Source organism: Corythoichthys intestinalis, chromosome 10, assembly GCF_030265065.1.
Source record: "Corythoichthys intestinalis isolate RoL2023-P3 chromosome 10, ASM3026506v1, whole genome shotgun sequence".
NCBI classification, from domain to species: Eukaryota; Metazoa; Chordata; class Actinopteri; order Syngnathiformes; family Syngnathidae; genus Corythoichthys; species Corythoichthys intestinalis.
The window spans coordinates 34,565,886-34,583,167 of record NC_080404.1 but is presented as its reverse complement, the minus strand read 5'-3'; the positions used below and the strand labels follow the sequence as shown (position 1 = coordinate 34,583,167).

The 17,282-nt window shown below is 39.7% G+C and overlaps 1 protein-coding gene across 4 annotated transcripts in view; it reads left to right on the top strand.

Annotated features, from left to right (window-relative positions):
• itsn1 (intersectin 1 (SH3 domain protein)) overlaps positions 1-17,282 on the top strand; it is a 121,574-nt gene that overhangs the window by 97,416 nt on the left and 6,876 nt on the right. For 2 of the 4 annotated variants that reach the window (XM_057847365.1, XM_057847363.1), the window contains 12 exons: positions 833-1,029; positions 1,112-1,191; positions 1,264-1,436; positions 1,520-1,565; positions 1,659-1,780; positions 2,030-2,153; positions 7,371-7,565; positions 15,935-16,056; positions 16,123-16,229; positions 16,299-16,400; positions 16,496-16,577; positions 17,162-17,260. In XM_057847365.1, coding sequence (XP_057703348.1) covers positions 833-1,029; positions 1,112-1,191; positions 1,264-1,436; positions 1,520-1,565; positions 1,659-1,780; positions 2,030-2,153; positions 7,371-7,565; positions 15,935-16,056; positions 16,123-16,229; positions 16,299-16,400; positions 16,496-16,577; positions 17,162-17,260 — 1,449 coding nt within the window. Of the gene's footprint in view, positions 1-832; positions 1,030-1,111; positions 1,192-1,263; positions 1,437-1,519; positions 1,566-1,658; positions 1,781-2,029; positions 2,154-7,370; positions 7,566-10,184; positions 14,291-15,934; positions 16,066-16,122; positions 16,230-16,298; positions 16,401-16,495; positions 16,578-17,161; positions 17,261-17,282 lie in introns of those variants that run through there. The other 2 variants (XM_057847367.1, XM_057847366.1) reach the window with 2 other exon arrangements.

Sequence of the window (17,282 nt, the reverse complement as noted above, 5' to 3'; positions counted from 1 at the left end):
TGGCTCCGCCCAGGGATACCATTTTTGATTGGGGTAACTACAATGGCACGACACCGGCATCCATTATTGCTCGCTCAGAATAGTGTCAGCAATATAACCCCATACAGGCCTACCATATTCAATGGATGACTATCTTGGCGAAAAGTATTGCCTAAGCAGCCTGATTTAGAATTCTCATATAGAATGATGGGAAACAAAAAACGCTCATTTTCAACTTATTATTATAAATATTCTTGTAAGTTAATGTTATTGCTGACACTGCGTTTCGGGGTCATCAACATATTGTGCCCCCCCAATCCAAAAGTCAAATTCCGCCTATGCTTAACACGTATGCTTGTTTTATTACAAAAAAAAAAAACAAAAACCTATATTGTCATACAATTTAATGGGAAAGAAACAGGCAAGCATGAAATGTAAGCAAGATATAGTACTGAAAAATTGAGATCAGCTTTTATTCCGCACCCATCAATTAGCTAAAATTAGCTGTCAGACAACTGCGTTTTTTTTTTTTTTTTTTTAAATTGTTGCCTACAGCTATTTCTATTTTATTTCACTACTAATGTTGTTGTTCTTCCACATTTTGCAACTGATTACATTCAAATTTCCAAATGAATTGGCGCCTTAACTTTGGACTTCTATATTTTTAGAAAAAAAGTGAATGAGACATACACAAAGATGCAATTTCTAAAGAAATTCTATTATGGGGTTAGCCTTTTATTAACTCGTGGGCTGCCATTGATGGCAATAGGCGATCGCTGCCAGACCCCCATCCCCAGCCCCAAGTTCATATGGATTGGACACTTGAATTAACCAGGACGTGCTTGTTCCATAGATTATAACGGTGCTTGAGCAACAGGACATGTGGTGGTTGGGAGAGCTCCAGACTGGACAGAGAGGATGGTTCCCTAAAAGCTATGTTAAGCTCATCTCTTCCACCATGACGCCCCCACTTGCGCTTCCATTGGTTGCTCCGGTTGCGGCCTCAATCACAGCCCCACTCATTTCCTCAGTACGCGGCAAAAATGCAAGGTTCGCTGCTTCGTCTCCAAAGCCCTTTGCTTCAAACTACAACCAGAAATGCTCATTTCCTTTTTCCTTCTAATCCCTTAAGTGAATGCATGATGTCAGAAAGCCCCCCCAATGGAAAACGCCCCTCGCCCACGCCATGCAAACCCTCCGAGTCAAGCGAAGGTAAACCTAATACACAAAACCTAATACACAAAACCGACGAAAACCTGTGCCACTCACTGTTTGTCTACGCAGAGTATGTAGCCATGTACACCTACGAGAGCAGTGAGCAGGGTGACTTGAGTTTCCAGCAAGGAGATGTCGTCACGGTGACCAGGAAGGAGGGTGACTGGTGGACAGGCACGGTGGCAGGCAAAATAGGGGTCTTCCCGTCCAACTATGTCAAACCACGAGACGCCTCGTCAGAGGTGAGGTTTAGCAGGAATATGACGCTGCACGGGAGGAGATGGTTATGTCCATTTCCCAAGGTTCATTTTTTTTCTGTCTCCAGTCTTTGGGGCCAGCCGGAAAGACAGGGAGCCTTGGCAAGAAACCAGGTGATGTATCATGACCATGCAGTATTTGTTTTTCATCAAATAAGACAACTTTGAATGATCCTTCTGCTTATTTTCCCTTTGTCTTTTTATCAGAGATTGCCCAAGTGATTGCCCCCTACTGCGCAACGGGAGCGGAGCAGCTCACGTTAGCCCCAGGCCAGCTCATCCTCATCAGGAAGAAAAACTCGGGCGGCTGGTGGGAGGGCGAGCTTCAGGTACAACAACAAGGTTACATTTTGTAGCTCATTGACTGCCACTGATGGCGATAGACATTCAATCCATTTGGACTGGGAGGGCTGACAATGGTTATTTGCTGCGAGCCCCTTCTAGTCTAAATGGATTGGACGCATATCACTGTCAACAGCTCTGAAACATTCACTACCATCAGTTCAAATGGATAAGCACACTATATATACACAGTCGTTTCATTAGGTGCCTGACATTTTGTGCTGTGATTGGTTCAGGCCCGAGGAAAAAAGCGGCAAATTGGCTGGTTTCCAGCCAATTACGTAAAGCTGCTCAGCCCAAGCACCAGCAAGACGACACCCACTGAGCCCATGCCGCCCAAACTCGTCCCTGCAAACACCGGTACGTAATCAGGGTCTCACATACACTTATAAACTACTGACGCAACTTGATAAAAAAGACACTTCTAATGATAAAGTAATTAAAAATACCATGCAAGATTTTGAAACCATACAAAAAAAATCAGTAGTTTAATTTTCTTACTTTGAGGTGCTTTAACAGGTTTATTTTCATGCATAAGGTGCAGCTGATTATAAGGTGCATTAGAGGGAAGATGGAGAGTTTGTTGGATTTCGGTGTAATTTGACACATTTAAACTTTTTACGAGTTTGTCGAAACGATTATCATTTCTAACTCGTAACTGAGAGGAGACATTGCGTTTTTTTTTTTTTTTTTTTTTTTTTTTTTTGTAGTTTTTTTAGCATTCCGTCAATACTGCCTTCCCAAACACAGAAGTGTGACGTTATTTTCAGAAGGCAACAGAAGACATGGCGGACTTTATTCATAGCAGCACAAGCTATAGTGATATTTCCAGCGAAAGTACCCGTTCAGAATCACGTTTTCATGACGTTAGCGATCGTGAGGGTTCCCGGGAAAAATTATCTACAACTAATCCTGACATGTTTGAACCTGAAGCGTTAGATGACGAAGATTTACATGGCACAGCAGATGGTGGTTATGACGCCAATTGGCGGCTCCACATTTCACGAAAGGAAGAGTGGTAAGCCTATGTCTAGCATCGTGATTTCTCTCTGTACCATTCTCTCCCTAGTCATTTTGTGTTATAATTATCAGTAATTGCAAAAACAGATGAGTAGTTATATAGATCTAGTAATATGTATCTAACTCACATGAATAGATGACCTGTCAGCTGTCTTATCTACTTATTCTAGGCCAGCAATAAAAACAAAAAAACAGGTCGCACTTCAACGGACAGACTGTAGGATTTTAATTTTAGAATTAGAATAGCAAGTAAGGGTCGACTTGGGCCTTTGAAAAACCTATGTTGTATACACCTAGGCTATGAAAGTTGTCGTCGCTGAAATGTTTAAAACAAAGAAGCGACCGAGGAGCCGGGGAGTCTCTCACAAACGATGTCCAATTCTTTGCAGAAGAAGGTGTGAGCAATTCATCGCATGATAATTCTCGCGAGTAAAACCCAGAAAATCTTTGAGCATATCGTAGTGCTATGCTTCCATATTGGAGTGCTCGCGAGGTTTTCTTTACATTACATCATGAGGTAGCGGCCGGCAGCCAGGCGTGTCCCTTGTTGCTAAGGTGTTGCTATGGCAGTAACTCAAAAACTATGCGGTCATTTCTTTTTTTGTAATAGGAGTTTTGACACAACAAATGATGCATTCAATACAATTTAACCAAGTAAAACGCTCAAGAATTGAACTCTTCATCTGCCCTTAGTGAATCAATGTGCTGCATTTGTCATGTTATTTATCTTTTAACATTGTAATAATGTAAAGTGGGGCAAATAAGTATTTAGTCAACCACTAATTGTGTAAGTTCTCCCACTTGAAAATATTAAGAGAGGCCTGTAATTGTCAACATGGGTAAACCTAAACCATAAGAGACAAAATGTGAAAAAAAAAAAAAACAGAAAATCACATTGTTTGATTTTTAAAGAATTTATTTGCAAATCATGGTGGAAAATACGTATTTGGTTAATACCAAAAGTTCATCTCAATACTTTGTTATGTACTCTTTGTTGGAAATAACGGAGGCCAAACGTTTTCTGTAACTCTTCACAAACTTTTTACACACTGTTGCTGGTATTTTGGCCCATTCCTCCATGTAGATCTCCTCTAGAGCAGTGATGTTTTGGGGCTGTCGTTGGGCAACACGGACTTTCAACTCCCTCCACAGATTTTCTATGGGTTTGAGATCTGGAGACTGGCTAGGCCACTCCTTTGTTGTCGTGGCTGTGTGTTTGGGATTATTGTCATGCTGAAAGACCCAGCCACATTTCGTCTTCAATGCCCTTGCTGATGGAAGGAGAGTTTCACTCAAAATCTCTCGATACATGGCCCCATTCATTCTTTCCTTTACCCAGATCAGTCGTCCTGGTCCCTTTGCAGAAAAACAGCCCCAAAGCATGATGTTTCCACCCCCATGCTTTAAAGTGGGTATGGTGTTCTTCGGATGCAATTCAGTATTCTTTCTCCTCCAAACATGAGAACCTGTGTTTCTACCCAAAAGTTCTATTTTGGTTTCATCTGACCATAACACATTCTCCCAGTCCTCTTCTGGATCATCCAAATGCTCTCTAGCGAACCGCAGACGGGCCTGGACGTGTACTTTCTTCAGCAGGGGGACACGTCTGGCAGTGCAGGATTTGAGTCACTGGCGGCGCATTGTGTTACTGATAGTAGCCTTTGTTACTGTTGTCCCAGCTCTGTGTAGGTCATTCACTAGGTCCCCCCATGTGGTTCTGGGATTTTTGCTCACCGTTCTTGTTATCATTTTGACGCCACGGGGTGAGATCTTGCATGAAGCCCCAGATCAAGGGAGATTATTAGTGGTCTTGTATGTCTTCCATTTTCTAATAATTGCTCCCACAGTGGATTTGTTTAAACCAAGTGTTTTACCTATTGCAAATTCAGTCTTCCCAGCCTGGTGCAGGTCTACAATTTTGTCTCTGGTGTCCTTCGACAGCTTTTTGGTCTTAGCCATAGTGGAGTTTGGAGTGTGACCGACTGAGGTTGTGGACATGTGTCTTTTATACCGATAATGAATTAAAACAGGTGCCATTAATACAGGTAACGAGTGGAGCCTCGTTAGAAGAAGTTAGACCTCTTTGACAGCCAGAAAACTTTCTTGTTTGTTGGTGACCAAATACTTATGTTCCACTCTAATTTGGAAATAAATTCTTTAAAAATCAAACAATGTGATTGTTTTTTTTTCCACATTCTGTCTCTCATGGTTGAGGTTTACCCATGTTGACAATTACATGACTCTCTAATCTTTTCAAGTAGGAGAACTTGCGCAATTGGTGGTTGAATAAATACTTATTTGCTCACTGTATATATTATGGGTTTGCTGAATGTGTGTTTTGAGTATCTTATTGCAGCAGTATAATACAGACATGCGCCTACAAAATAGTTTTGAGCTCATTAGGTGCAATCAGAATGAAAACATAAGGCGCATTGAAATATCAACCGCACTGTCAGTTTTTGGGGAAAATTAGGGATTTGAAATTTGCTTTGTAGTCTGAAAAATATGGTAAACATGTTTAAGGCTAGTACAGATACTGACTGCTGAATGACTAATGGGGGCCTTACACGACTCGAGAATTGGGCTTTTTTCAATTCTTTTAACAATCGGGGGTGCTCCAAAAAGGTCAACGGCTATTATTAGCCATTTTTCTGTCCTAGTTTCAGGGTTCAAAGGGCTGATCTAAATTGCTCAGTTCACTTTAAAAATGTTTGCTATTTATCTGGATCGTGCTACGTTTGGATTACCGCAGTGGGTGACCAGCAGGAAAGGCAGCCGCCATTTGGATGCCGGTGGAGTGATTCCATGCTGTGAAAGTAGTTCTGGGCATTCCACTGAAAAGAAACTGTCTTTTGATATTATATATACAGTGCCTTGCAAAAGTATTCGGCCCCCTTGAACTTGGCAACCTTTCGCCACGTTTCAGGCTTCAAACATAAAGATATAAAGTTTTAATTTTTCGTCAAGAATCAACAATAAGTGGGACACAATCGTGAAGTGGAAAAAAATTTATTGGATAATTTAAACTTTTTTAACAAATAAAAAACTGAAAAGTGGGGCGTGCAATATTATTCGGCCCCCTTGTGTTAATACTTTGTAGCGCCACCTTTTGCTCCAGTTACAGCTGCAAGTCGCTTGGGGTATGTTTCTATCAGTTTTGCACATTGAGAGACTGACATTCTTGCCCATTCTTCCTTGCGAAACAGCTCGAGCTCAGTGAGGTTGGATGGAGAGTGTTTGTGAACAGCAGTCTTCAGCTCTTTCCACAGATTCTCGATTGGATTCAGGTCTGGACTTTGACTTGGCCATTCTAACACCTGGATACGTTTATTTTTGAACCATTCCATTGTAGATTTGGCTTTATGTTTTGGATCATTGTCCTGTTGGAAGATAAATCTCCGTCCCAGTCTCAGGTCTTGTGCAGATACCAACAGGTTTTCTTCCAGAATGTTCCTGTATTTGGCTGCATCCATCTTCCCGTCAATTTTAACCATCTTCCCTGTCCCTGCTGAAGAAAAGCAGGCCCAAACCATGATGCTGCCACCACCATGTTTGACAGTGGGGATGGTGTGTTCAGGGTGATGAGCTGTGTTGCTTTTACGCCAAACATATCGTTTTGCATTGTGGCCAAAAAGTTCAATTTTGGTTTCATCTGACCAGAGCACCTTCTTCCACATGTTTGGTGCGTCTCCCAGGTGGCTTGTGGCAAACTTTAAATGAGACTTTTTATGGATATCTTTGAGAAATGGCTTTCTTCTTGCCACTCTTCCATAAAGGCCAGATTTGTGCAGTGTACGACTGATTGTTGTCCTATGGACAGACTCTCCCACCTCAGCTGTAGATCTCTGCAGTTCATCCAGAGTGATCATGGGCCTCTTGGCTGCATCTCTGATCAGTTTTCTCCTTTTTTGAGAAGAAAGTTTGGAAGGACGGCCGGGTCTTGGTAGATTTGCAGTGGTCTGATGCTCCTTCCATTTCAATATGATGGCTTGCATAGTGCTCCTTGAGATGTTTAAAGCTTGGGAAATCTTTTTGTATCCAAGTCCGGCTTTAAACTTCTCCACAACAGTATCTCGGACCTGCCTGGTGTGTTCCTTGGTTTTCATAATGCTCTCTGCACTTTAAACAGAACCCTGAGACTATCACAGAGCAGGTGCATTTATACGGAGACTTGATTACACACAGGTGGATTCTATTTATCATCATCGGTCATTTAGGACAACATTGAATCATTCAGAGATCCTCACTGAACTTCTGGAGTGAGTTTGCTGCAAAGAAAGTAAAGGGGCCGAATAATATTGCACGCCCCACTTTTCAGTTTTTTATTTGTTAAAAAAGTTTAAATTATCCAATAAATGTTGTTCCACTTCACGATTGTGTCCCACTTGTTGCTGATTCTTGACAAAAAAACTAAATTTCATATCTTTATGTTTGAAGCCTGAAATGTGGCGAAAGGTTGCAAGATTCAAGGGGGCCGAATACTTTTGCAAGGCACTGTATATATATTTTTTTACATGAACAAAAATATATGACGTAATCCTGCCTGTGTTCGCGAAGCTGTCTGCCAGGTGATCGGCATGTACGACTACGTGGCCCAGAACGATGACGAGCTGGCCTTCCAGAAGGGTCAGGTGATCACCGTGCTCAACAGGGACGACTGCGATTGGTGGAAAGGCGAGCTGAACGGTCGAGAGGGTCTCTTTCCGAGCAACTATGTCAAGCTCACCACTGACACGGACCCGAGCACACAGTGTGAGTACGCGCACGCAGAAGAAGCATACTGACTCCAAAGTCGTCACAGTGTGCCGTCTAACGCAAACAACACACACACACCCAGTCAGACAGGCACTCTCCCTCTCACACACACACACCCCAGATTGTGGTGGTGGAGACGCCGTCCCTCTCTCCCACCGTTTGACCTCATCGTCCTTTGGGCCTCTTTGAAAACATCCCCAGTTCAGTCACACACCACCTCTGGATGGTGTGTGTGTTCATATGCTTTTTGTGTGTGTTTGTGCATGTTTCTATTTGTTAGCGTTAGGTGTTTTCCCTCTTCCCGCATGTGTCACTCCACTCTCTCAACCCTGTCCCTGGCATGCTCCACCATAGATGGAGAGACTTTAGAGTCAAAATGTGGCCGAAACAATACATGCACTTAAGTAATTGCTTACATGCGCGTTTTTTGACTGTCATAATTTTCTTAATTTAAGGCGCACTTAAAATAATTTATGTTCCTCAAAAAGTGACAGTGCTCTGGTTCTGCTTAACCCTTTGGCTGCCATTGACGACTATAGACGTCTAAGCCATTTCATCCACTGCCAACCCTTCCAGGTCAAATGGCTATCGTCGTCAATGCCAGCAATCGAGGAAACCTTGTCGAAAAACGAATTTACAATAGAGCGGCCTTATTCCGGCAACCCTCCCAATATTAAAAAAAAAACATGTCTTCTCCACTGAATGAGTGAATGACCTCGAACCGGTTTATATATGTATAATCATATTTATACTGCACCAATAAAGTGCTCATTCTCTCAGCTGGTTTGGTCACGCCTTGGGATCCCCGCCCGAGGAGCTTGTTGAAGTGGCTGGGAAGACGGAAGTCTGGGCTTCCCTGCTAAAGCTGCTGCCCCCGCAACCTAACCCCGGATGAAGTGGTAGATAATGGATGGATGGATATTCATCAAACCCATAAATAACACAATGAAATAAATTAATATGTCAAATAATTATTACTATGTTAAAGGAACAAATGGCAAATGTACATTGATGCGCTAATGCCACTTATAATTAGGTGCGCCTACTGTATAAAAAATAGTTGCGTCTTAGAATTTAATCTGCCGGATGAATAAGAAATGTTATATTTTTCATTATATTGGAGTTTTGAGGATTTGGCAAACAGTCAAAGCCACAAAAGGTGACTGCTTAAGAAGTGTGTATTGGAAACAGGGGGATTGTATAGGAACTGCGCCCGCCAAAATAAAAGTCGCACAGGAAATGCAGCCCTAGTTTACATGGGTTACATATAGTAGTGAATAGTTAATTCATTCACTACAATTGATGATGGTAGATGTCCAGTCCAATTTGAACTGGGAGGGGCAATTACTGTCAATGGCAGCCAATGAATTAATGTTGTCTGCAGCTTGAAATTTAAAGTAGACCTACAGCAGCCTTAGAAATTCGTACTTGTAAAAGGTGTCTTGAGCACTGAACAAGCTAATGGCCTTTCTCGGTGAAATAAATAATGAATGTGAATTGCAACTGGTCTGTGTTCTGTATCGCAAACTATTGTTGCATTTTACTCTGAAAAGACAAGTTAACAAACTACACAATAACGTTAGCAATGATCATACAGCATGTGTAGTCTTCAGCCTATGTCTATTACATGCCAACAGTTACATGCTACATGCTACAATCTTCAAATATAAGAGCTAATCTCGCCGGGATGAAGAAATGTCTCCTGTCGTAATGCATTGACAGCATCCACAAGAAAGATTTTATTCCTCAGTCCATTTTAATATAAATTACCGGTACCCATGCTTCGCATGTAGCGCGAGCATGTCAACTTTGATCATGTTCCAAATGTCAGTTTACTATACATGAAAGTAATATAGCGTAACTCAAAAGTACATCACTTGTTGAGGAGAAATCATGCAATGTCAATTTTTTTTTTTAGAAGTAGTAGTCAATTAGTAGACAAAATCGTTAATTCGGACTATAAAAGTTGTAGCAGCCTTCGTTTAAGTAGCCTATATTACTGAGCTATAGCAACTTGACCAAAAACAAAGAACTGATCTCGTAATTGGCTGATTGATAGAGTGCAGGATGAACATATAATCAACAAAATACTGTAACAACTAAAACTGCTGAGAATCAACTTGGGAAATGGGACAATCTCGACTTCGTCATTGAAAACCATTTTAGAAGTATTTCCAAAAGACATGTTTCTTTAATGTCCATTGAAATATTAGGGCCATTTAGTGAAGGACTGAAGTGCAATTCTTACATATGGCTGCTTTAAATAAGAATGGCCACTGGCAGTGAATGATCACTGAAACGTGATCATTCACGACCATGAGTTGAGTCACAAAAAAAAAAAGTTATAATGTCGATTCCGAATTTGTAAACTACATAAATTAAATAGGGTAATAATCCAATCTCTTGTTTGTACTAAAGTACTTTAAAAGTAGTGTAGTGTTGCTAACATAAAGGTCAGTCGGGATAACCCAACAGGGGGGGCCACCACTCTAAAGTCTTTACCTTTATGCTGTCGCGGCACGCTCCACTTACATAGTACCCAATTTGTTGTTGTTGTTGTTGTTATTTTCGTTTTCTTTGTTTTTGTTGATGTTGTTGTTGTCGTCCTCTCTCTAGGATCATATCATTACCCAGAACCCCCCTCTCCTCAAAGCCCTCAAAGAGACCCACTAGGCCACGCCCACTAGGCCACTCAAGCAATGGGACAGCAGCGAGCGGTCACATGACCCGGAAATGGCGACTCTCCTTCACCCGTACAAGCCACACACAGAGCCAGACAGACAGACAGGACTGACTGACTGTAAACGTTAAGCGTCTGTCTGTTCGCGAAGCTCCGCCCCACCTTGCCTCGCCGCCATCTTGCACGTGGCAATAGGAAGGGCGAGGCGAGGAGGAGCGACGTCACGAAGATGATTTGACTCGTTGACGTGCTCGACTTTGACTGTATTGCACGCACGCACGCCTCAGTCCTAGCACGGTGGTGAGGTGGATAGTGGGTCGTTTTGTGGCTTTATGGAAATTGTCATTTTAGAACCACCTCAGCTCATCAGGAGTTTTAATGACACACTGAAATTACAAAATTCAAGGATAATACAGTTTTTTTTTTTTGTTTTTTGTTTTTTTTAGGAGAACATTACACAAAAGCTTTTGTTTTCGTAAAAATTATTTCAATTTTGTTTTTCTTTTTAAAAACAAAAACGTTATTTTTTTTAAACAGTATTCGGGAGTATTATTTCTTTCAAAAAATGTGTTTTTGTTAATGACCTTTATTTTTTTTTTCTGTCAGGTTGCCGTTCTTCAAATGTGCCAGAGTTTTCTTTAAAAATGGACATTGTTCTCCTAAAATATTTTTTAAAGAGTTTTCCATAAGAAATATTATTTCTCTCTGGATAGAGAAAATTATGGAAAACGTTTATCTAATACATATTCAATACTTTTTTTCAAGTTTGACAAAATATATTCAGATTTTTTTCGGGAAAAATAGAAACATTCTCATAATGTCAACTTATTTCCTCAGAAACTCATCATGTGCAACATTAAGCTTTTCCAGTTAAAATCATGAAATTACACACACACAAAAAAATCACAATCTTCTTTTATTCTCATACATTAACCATATCTCATACAACATTGATTCATTCATCCTCTGAACCGTTGATCCTCAAAAGGGTCGCCGGGATGCTGGAGCCTATCCCAGCTAACAACGGGCAGAAGGTAGGGTCTCATACAACATGACATGGGATAAATAATTTTATCCTTTTATCGTTTAAGAAAAAAGGCCTGTATTTCAGTTAAATGACACTTCTTTTGGCATTTGGCAAATCAGACTATTTATAAAAAAAAAAAAAAAAAAAAAAAAAAAAAGTTATTGTCCCGATTTTCTTTTCAGTGTGCCGTTAACCCTCCTTTGCACATTCCCGCTCTATTTTCCTTTTTTTTTATTTTATTGTTTTAAATTGCACCCTCAGCAGCTTTTTTTCCTCTGTGAAATGTGTTCCAGTCCCCCACCCTCGACTAACACGTACCCTCCCCACAGCTTCACAGAAAGACCCACTATCTGCTGGACAACGCTTTCCGATGCGTAACGTTACAGCCAAAGATTCCTCCGTCCACCACCTCCTCCTCTCCTTGCGTTGCCTTTCAACAGGAGACAAAGGAGGGGAGGCAGGAAACAAATACAAACACACGGTACAGTTTGGGGATTTTAACTATAGTACAATCTCATGCCACTTTGTTACCAACAATAGTTTAAAAACTTTTAAAAACGTATTTACTTCATGTTATGTCGTTTTTGTTTACGTCTTTTTACGGCTTGTCTGTTGCTGTGAAGATCACACGGTTGATGGTTCTAACCGTTCTACTCACAGGGACTCGCGCGCGGTACTAGCAAATCATTCCAGTTAAGTCTTGCTTACTTTTAAAGATTGCATGTTAATCCGTTAAAACAGCTGTTCCCAAAATCTCACAGCACCCAAACAAAAATATCACAAAATGGAACTAATGAAATATATAGTTATTTCTTTTTGCAAAATTAAAAACCACAGGAGAGCAAATTTATGTCATTTGTCGAAAGTTTAACACCCTGTTCAGGTTTTACCTCAGTGGCACTTGGAGACAAAATGGTTGCCAACCATCTCCCACTACATCCTTGAGTTCATTTTAAAGGAGCCATATTTGAGATTGGTGACCAAAATGGTACTGAAACCCAACCCGGATCAAATTATTGAAGAGCACAACCTTTGGGTTGCCAGATAAGTGCTTCGTAATCTACTTTTACTGCGTTCTGTATGACGAATGGTTATACCATTGTTGCATTTCAGTCAGAAAAGACACTAATTTTAGCAATGATTATGTGAATGTCGAGCAGATGTATTTAGTCTATAACATTTCTATTACATAGCAAAAATGAAACGAGCACGATAAAGTCATGAATAAATAATCATTTAGTGACATCAGTAAACACCCATATAAAAGTTCCGCACAAATTATCGCTTTCATGGGAGTGAGGGGAGGACTACTTTTCCTCACCATGCAAGCGCACTGACAAATATCTCATTTGTTAATACATTGACAGCATCCACAGAGACAATTTTATTCCCTCCTATCCATTTAATTTTAATTAGTGACATATGTAGACGCGTAAAGACGCTATCTTTGTCCCAGCCAATAGGCACACATGCTAAATAACGTAGCACAAGCAAGCCCACTGTGTTCATATTCCAAATGTCATTTTAACATACATGACAGTATTATAGGAAAACTTCTGTCAAGAAGTCAAGCAACTTTGGCGTAAGCCGTCCAGTTTTTCCTCTTTTAATCGCCAATGCATATGTTTTGTGTATGATTTTGAGATTCGTAACTAGTACTTTTTTCCTCAGGTGGTAATTAATTCAGACTGGTTTTAGCAGCCTTGGCCTATAGAACAGGGGTCTCCAAACCGGTCCTCAAGGGTCGCTGCGTGTCCTGTTTTTTGTTCCAACTGATCAAGCACTGACTGTTTATCCAATGAGGTTTCTGCTTAAACAAGCAGCACCTGACTGCATTGAACTGATTACACTTGGAAGACACCAGATTGGTGAAACGCTGTTGACTTGTTTGTTGGAATGAAATCCTGCACCCACTTCAGCCCGATGTGGGGTAGTTTGGAGACCCCCTGCTTTAGATTATTGAGCTCAGGCAACCTGGATGCAGATACAAGACTGATCTTGTATCTGGCTGATTGGTGAAGGGCGGGACATCCATTGTAAACACAGAATCGGAATAATAACTAAAGCGTCCTCAGCGTTTCCTTTTTAAAATGGGAAAATATTGAAATATTCGGGCTATTTGATAAATAATTGAAGTGCAATTCTTACATATGGCTCCTTTAACTGTATATATTTTAAAATGGCTCGTCATCTTTTATTGTGAGTTTTACAAATTGGGTGTGCATTTGTGCCATGCGCTTTTAATCAGTACTCAGTTTAACCAAATGAAATGCCAAAAATGTTTTTATTCTTCAGATGCCATTGGCGGCGATGGACGTCCAGTCATTTTGGACTGGTACGCTGCCAACCCTTCCCAGTTCAAATGGATTGGGCCGCTATTGCTGTCAATGGCACTGCAACATGATCATGTTCAGCGCAAGACCCTAATTCCATTTGATTAAAAAACATAAAACTCAACCGACAGTATTTTGCCATAACGTGGTTGCCAAGGTATTAAGACAGCTTTCTTCTTTTTTTTTTTTGTTCCCATAGCAACAGTCCTAAATTGCCATATTTTTGTTGTTGTTTTTCCAAATGACAGTATTGAGATTTTTATTGTTTACCCCTACAAGTGGAATGAACTGATATATCAAATTATTATTTTGGGGGGAAAATATCTAATATGCAATATTGTTGTTATTAACATGCTGGCATCCCACACGGGCTCCTTTATGATTGGCAGTGTTGAGCTCACTCAGCAGCCATTTGAGCCGAATGTCTCTTACTGTCCTAACTGGATAAACTTTGATGAACTCTAATGAGCCAATGAGTGGTTGAACAGCCAAATGGAAGCACACTGCACTTGGGCACCAATTTTGAAAATATGGCGCGAGTGAGCTTTTTGTTTGAGGAAAGTAGAAATGTGAGAATGAAGGCAATGTACTGAATGAATGTAAGCGCGGTGCTAATTTCTCCTGCTTTTGTGCGAGACGCTGAATCTGACAGCATTCTGGTGATTAAACGCTCTGAGATACACATGTGCACCTAAGTCTCGCGTTCTCACACACACTAGCGCAATGCATTTTTTTATAAAATGCATTGCATTTTTTTGCTATTTTTTTTTTTTTTTTTTTTTTTTTTAACATTAAGGAGGGAGAATGGGTATGTGTGAAAGTGTTCCATTTATCAGTAAAAAAGAAAGCACAAATTTCATTTTTGTTGTATTTGTGAACTAGTGAATTTTTTTTTTTTTTTTTTTTTTTTTTTGCAACACAGTAGACTTTTTTTTTAATCAAGGTTATCTATTCAGCCCAAAATAATCATAACATCCTAAAGGGCTTCATTGATAAACAATTGATGTCCAAATGTTCAAGAAATAATCAACAATATTTTAAGTGTTAGAAGTAAAATTATATAATAAAAACAAAACTTAAGGTTTGATGGTCTGAGTTCAGTGTTGATGACCCTTTTTTAACACTATTACCGGTACTCTTCTTCAAAAATGTTGTTCTTAAATATTTTTAACATACAGTTTGTACTTTAATGATAGTATGTGTTTTTTTTTTAGAGCTGTCAAACGATTAAAATTTTTAATCGAGTTAATCACAGCTTAAAAATAATCGTAATTAATCGCAATTCAAACCATCTATAAAATATGCCATATTTTCCTGTGAATTATTGTTGGAATGGAAAGACAAGACGGATATATACATTCACCATACTGTACATAAGTACCGTATTTGTTTATTATAACAATAAATAAACAAGATGGCATTAACATTAACATTCTGTTAAAGCGATCCATGGATAGAAAGACTTGTAGTTCTTAAAAGATAAATGTTAGTACAAGTTATAGAAATTTTATATTAAAACCCTTCTTAATGTTTTCGTTTTAATAAAATTTGTAAAATTTTCAATAAAAAAATAAATTAGTAGCTCGCCATTGTTGATGTCAATAATTACACAATGCTCATGGTGCGTAAACCCATAAAATCAGTCGCACCCAAGCGCCAGCAGAGGGCGACAAAACACCAAAAAACATAAGTGGCCATGGCACTGTGCTGTCATTTTAATCTTTGAGCAGGGCATGTGCGTTAATTGTCAAATATTTTAACGTGATTAATTAAAAAAATTAATTACCTCCATTAACGCTATAATTTTGACAGCCTTTTTTTTTTTTTTTTTTTTTTTTTTTTTGTAATATAGAACCATAATCCCTCAATTCCACAACTTTTCCCCCTCCCAATATTACCAACAATTTAAAGATAGTGGCCTTGGAAATAAATATACCTAATATTAAACAACAATACGACAAACAATAGGAATTCAAGTCATTCTCATCCTATTGGGATTTTTTTCTTAGGAAAAATTCTCGATTACATTTTGCATCATGTCCTGTGTTGTATTTATTTACTTGTATTTTGCCGTAAACATTATTGTACTGTATACTCTTCAACTTCTATCCAAATATCTTAACACTGTACATTAGCCATACTTGGGTGCAGTCAACATGCGATCACTTCCCGCTCAGTCATGGTGTGAATGTGAGTAAGAGTGCTAGTCTGTCACTATATGTGCCCTGCGTGTGTTCTGATTTCAGGTATGTAGCCTATTCTTATTTTATTTTTTTTAAGTTTTTCAGCGAGTGTTGCCTGATGTTTGTGTACCTGTGTTTTTTAGGGTGCGCTGACCTGCACCTGCTAGACATGCTGAGTCCCATGGAGAGAAAACGTCAGGGTTACATCCACGAGCTCATCGTCACCGAGGAGAACTACGTCAACGATCTGCAACTCGTCACTGAGGTGAGATAGGCAGTCGGACAGACAGATGATCACACGTGACGTGGCCGCTTGTCATCTGGTGTTTAGATTTTCCACAAGCCCCTGCTGGAGTGCGAGCTGCTGATCGAAAAGGAGGTTGCCATGATCTTTGTCAACTGGAAGGAACTCATCATGTGCAACATTAAGCTGCTCAAGTAAGGTCGACACAATAATGTAAAAGTTCCGCTTGATTCTATAAATGACAACGAGGCGGTCATCCACAGAGCGTTGAGGGTGAGGAAGAAGATGTCAGGTGACCGCATGCCGGTCAAGATGATCGGTGACATCCTGACCAACCAGTTACCACACATGCAGCCGTATATCAGGTATGTTACCATAGTATATCATTAGGTGAGCTGGTGCACAGATGTCCTTGGCCAGCATGGTCAGTGAAGTCACATGACCTATTGCTTTCTTGCAGGTTCTGCTCGTGTCAGCTGAATGGCGCCACGCTGATTCAACAAAAAACGGATGACAACCCTGAAATTAAAGACTTCCTGAAGGTAATCAATACATTAGAAAGGGAAAAGTGTTTGGACAAGATTTTTAATTGAGTCTGTTAGTTGATTCTTTTGTCAGTTCAAGGCCTTGGTGGAGGTGGACAGTAATTCCTCATTTAAAAAAAAAAAAAAGACTATTCTTGAAATAAAATTACAAAATTGTTTACGACCAGTTCTTTTTTCTCTACACAAATGCCACTTGTTTCAAAACGTATGACTTCATTTAAAATATATATTGTTAAAAAAAAAAAAAACATTTTCCTTTACAAATATTTTATTCTTGAAAAAAAAAATCCCTTTTCAAAAAATGTATTTTAAATATACCGTATTTTTTAATCATCCCTAATTCTTAAAAGAACTTTCTTCGTACAAATATGTCAATGTTCGACACTTTTTGAGGAATTAGGTTTTATTATTTTTCGATTATCTTCTTTTAACACCTTTTTTTTTTTTTTTACATTATTGCCAAAAATGTATATTAACCCCTTAAAAATACAGTGTAAAGTATATGACTTTAAAATGTGTATTTAAAATGTTTTAACATTCCAAGATGAAGATGATCCATCATGTTTGTGTGTGCCTGTCAGAGATTAGCCATGGACCCTCGCTGTAAGGGGATGCCTCTCTCCAGCTTTCTGCTCAAGCCCATGCAAAGAGTCACTCGCTACCCTCTCATCATCAAGAATGTATGTTACACGCGCACACACG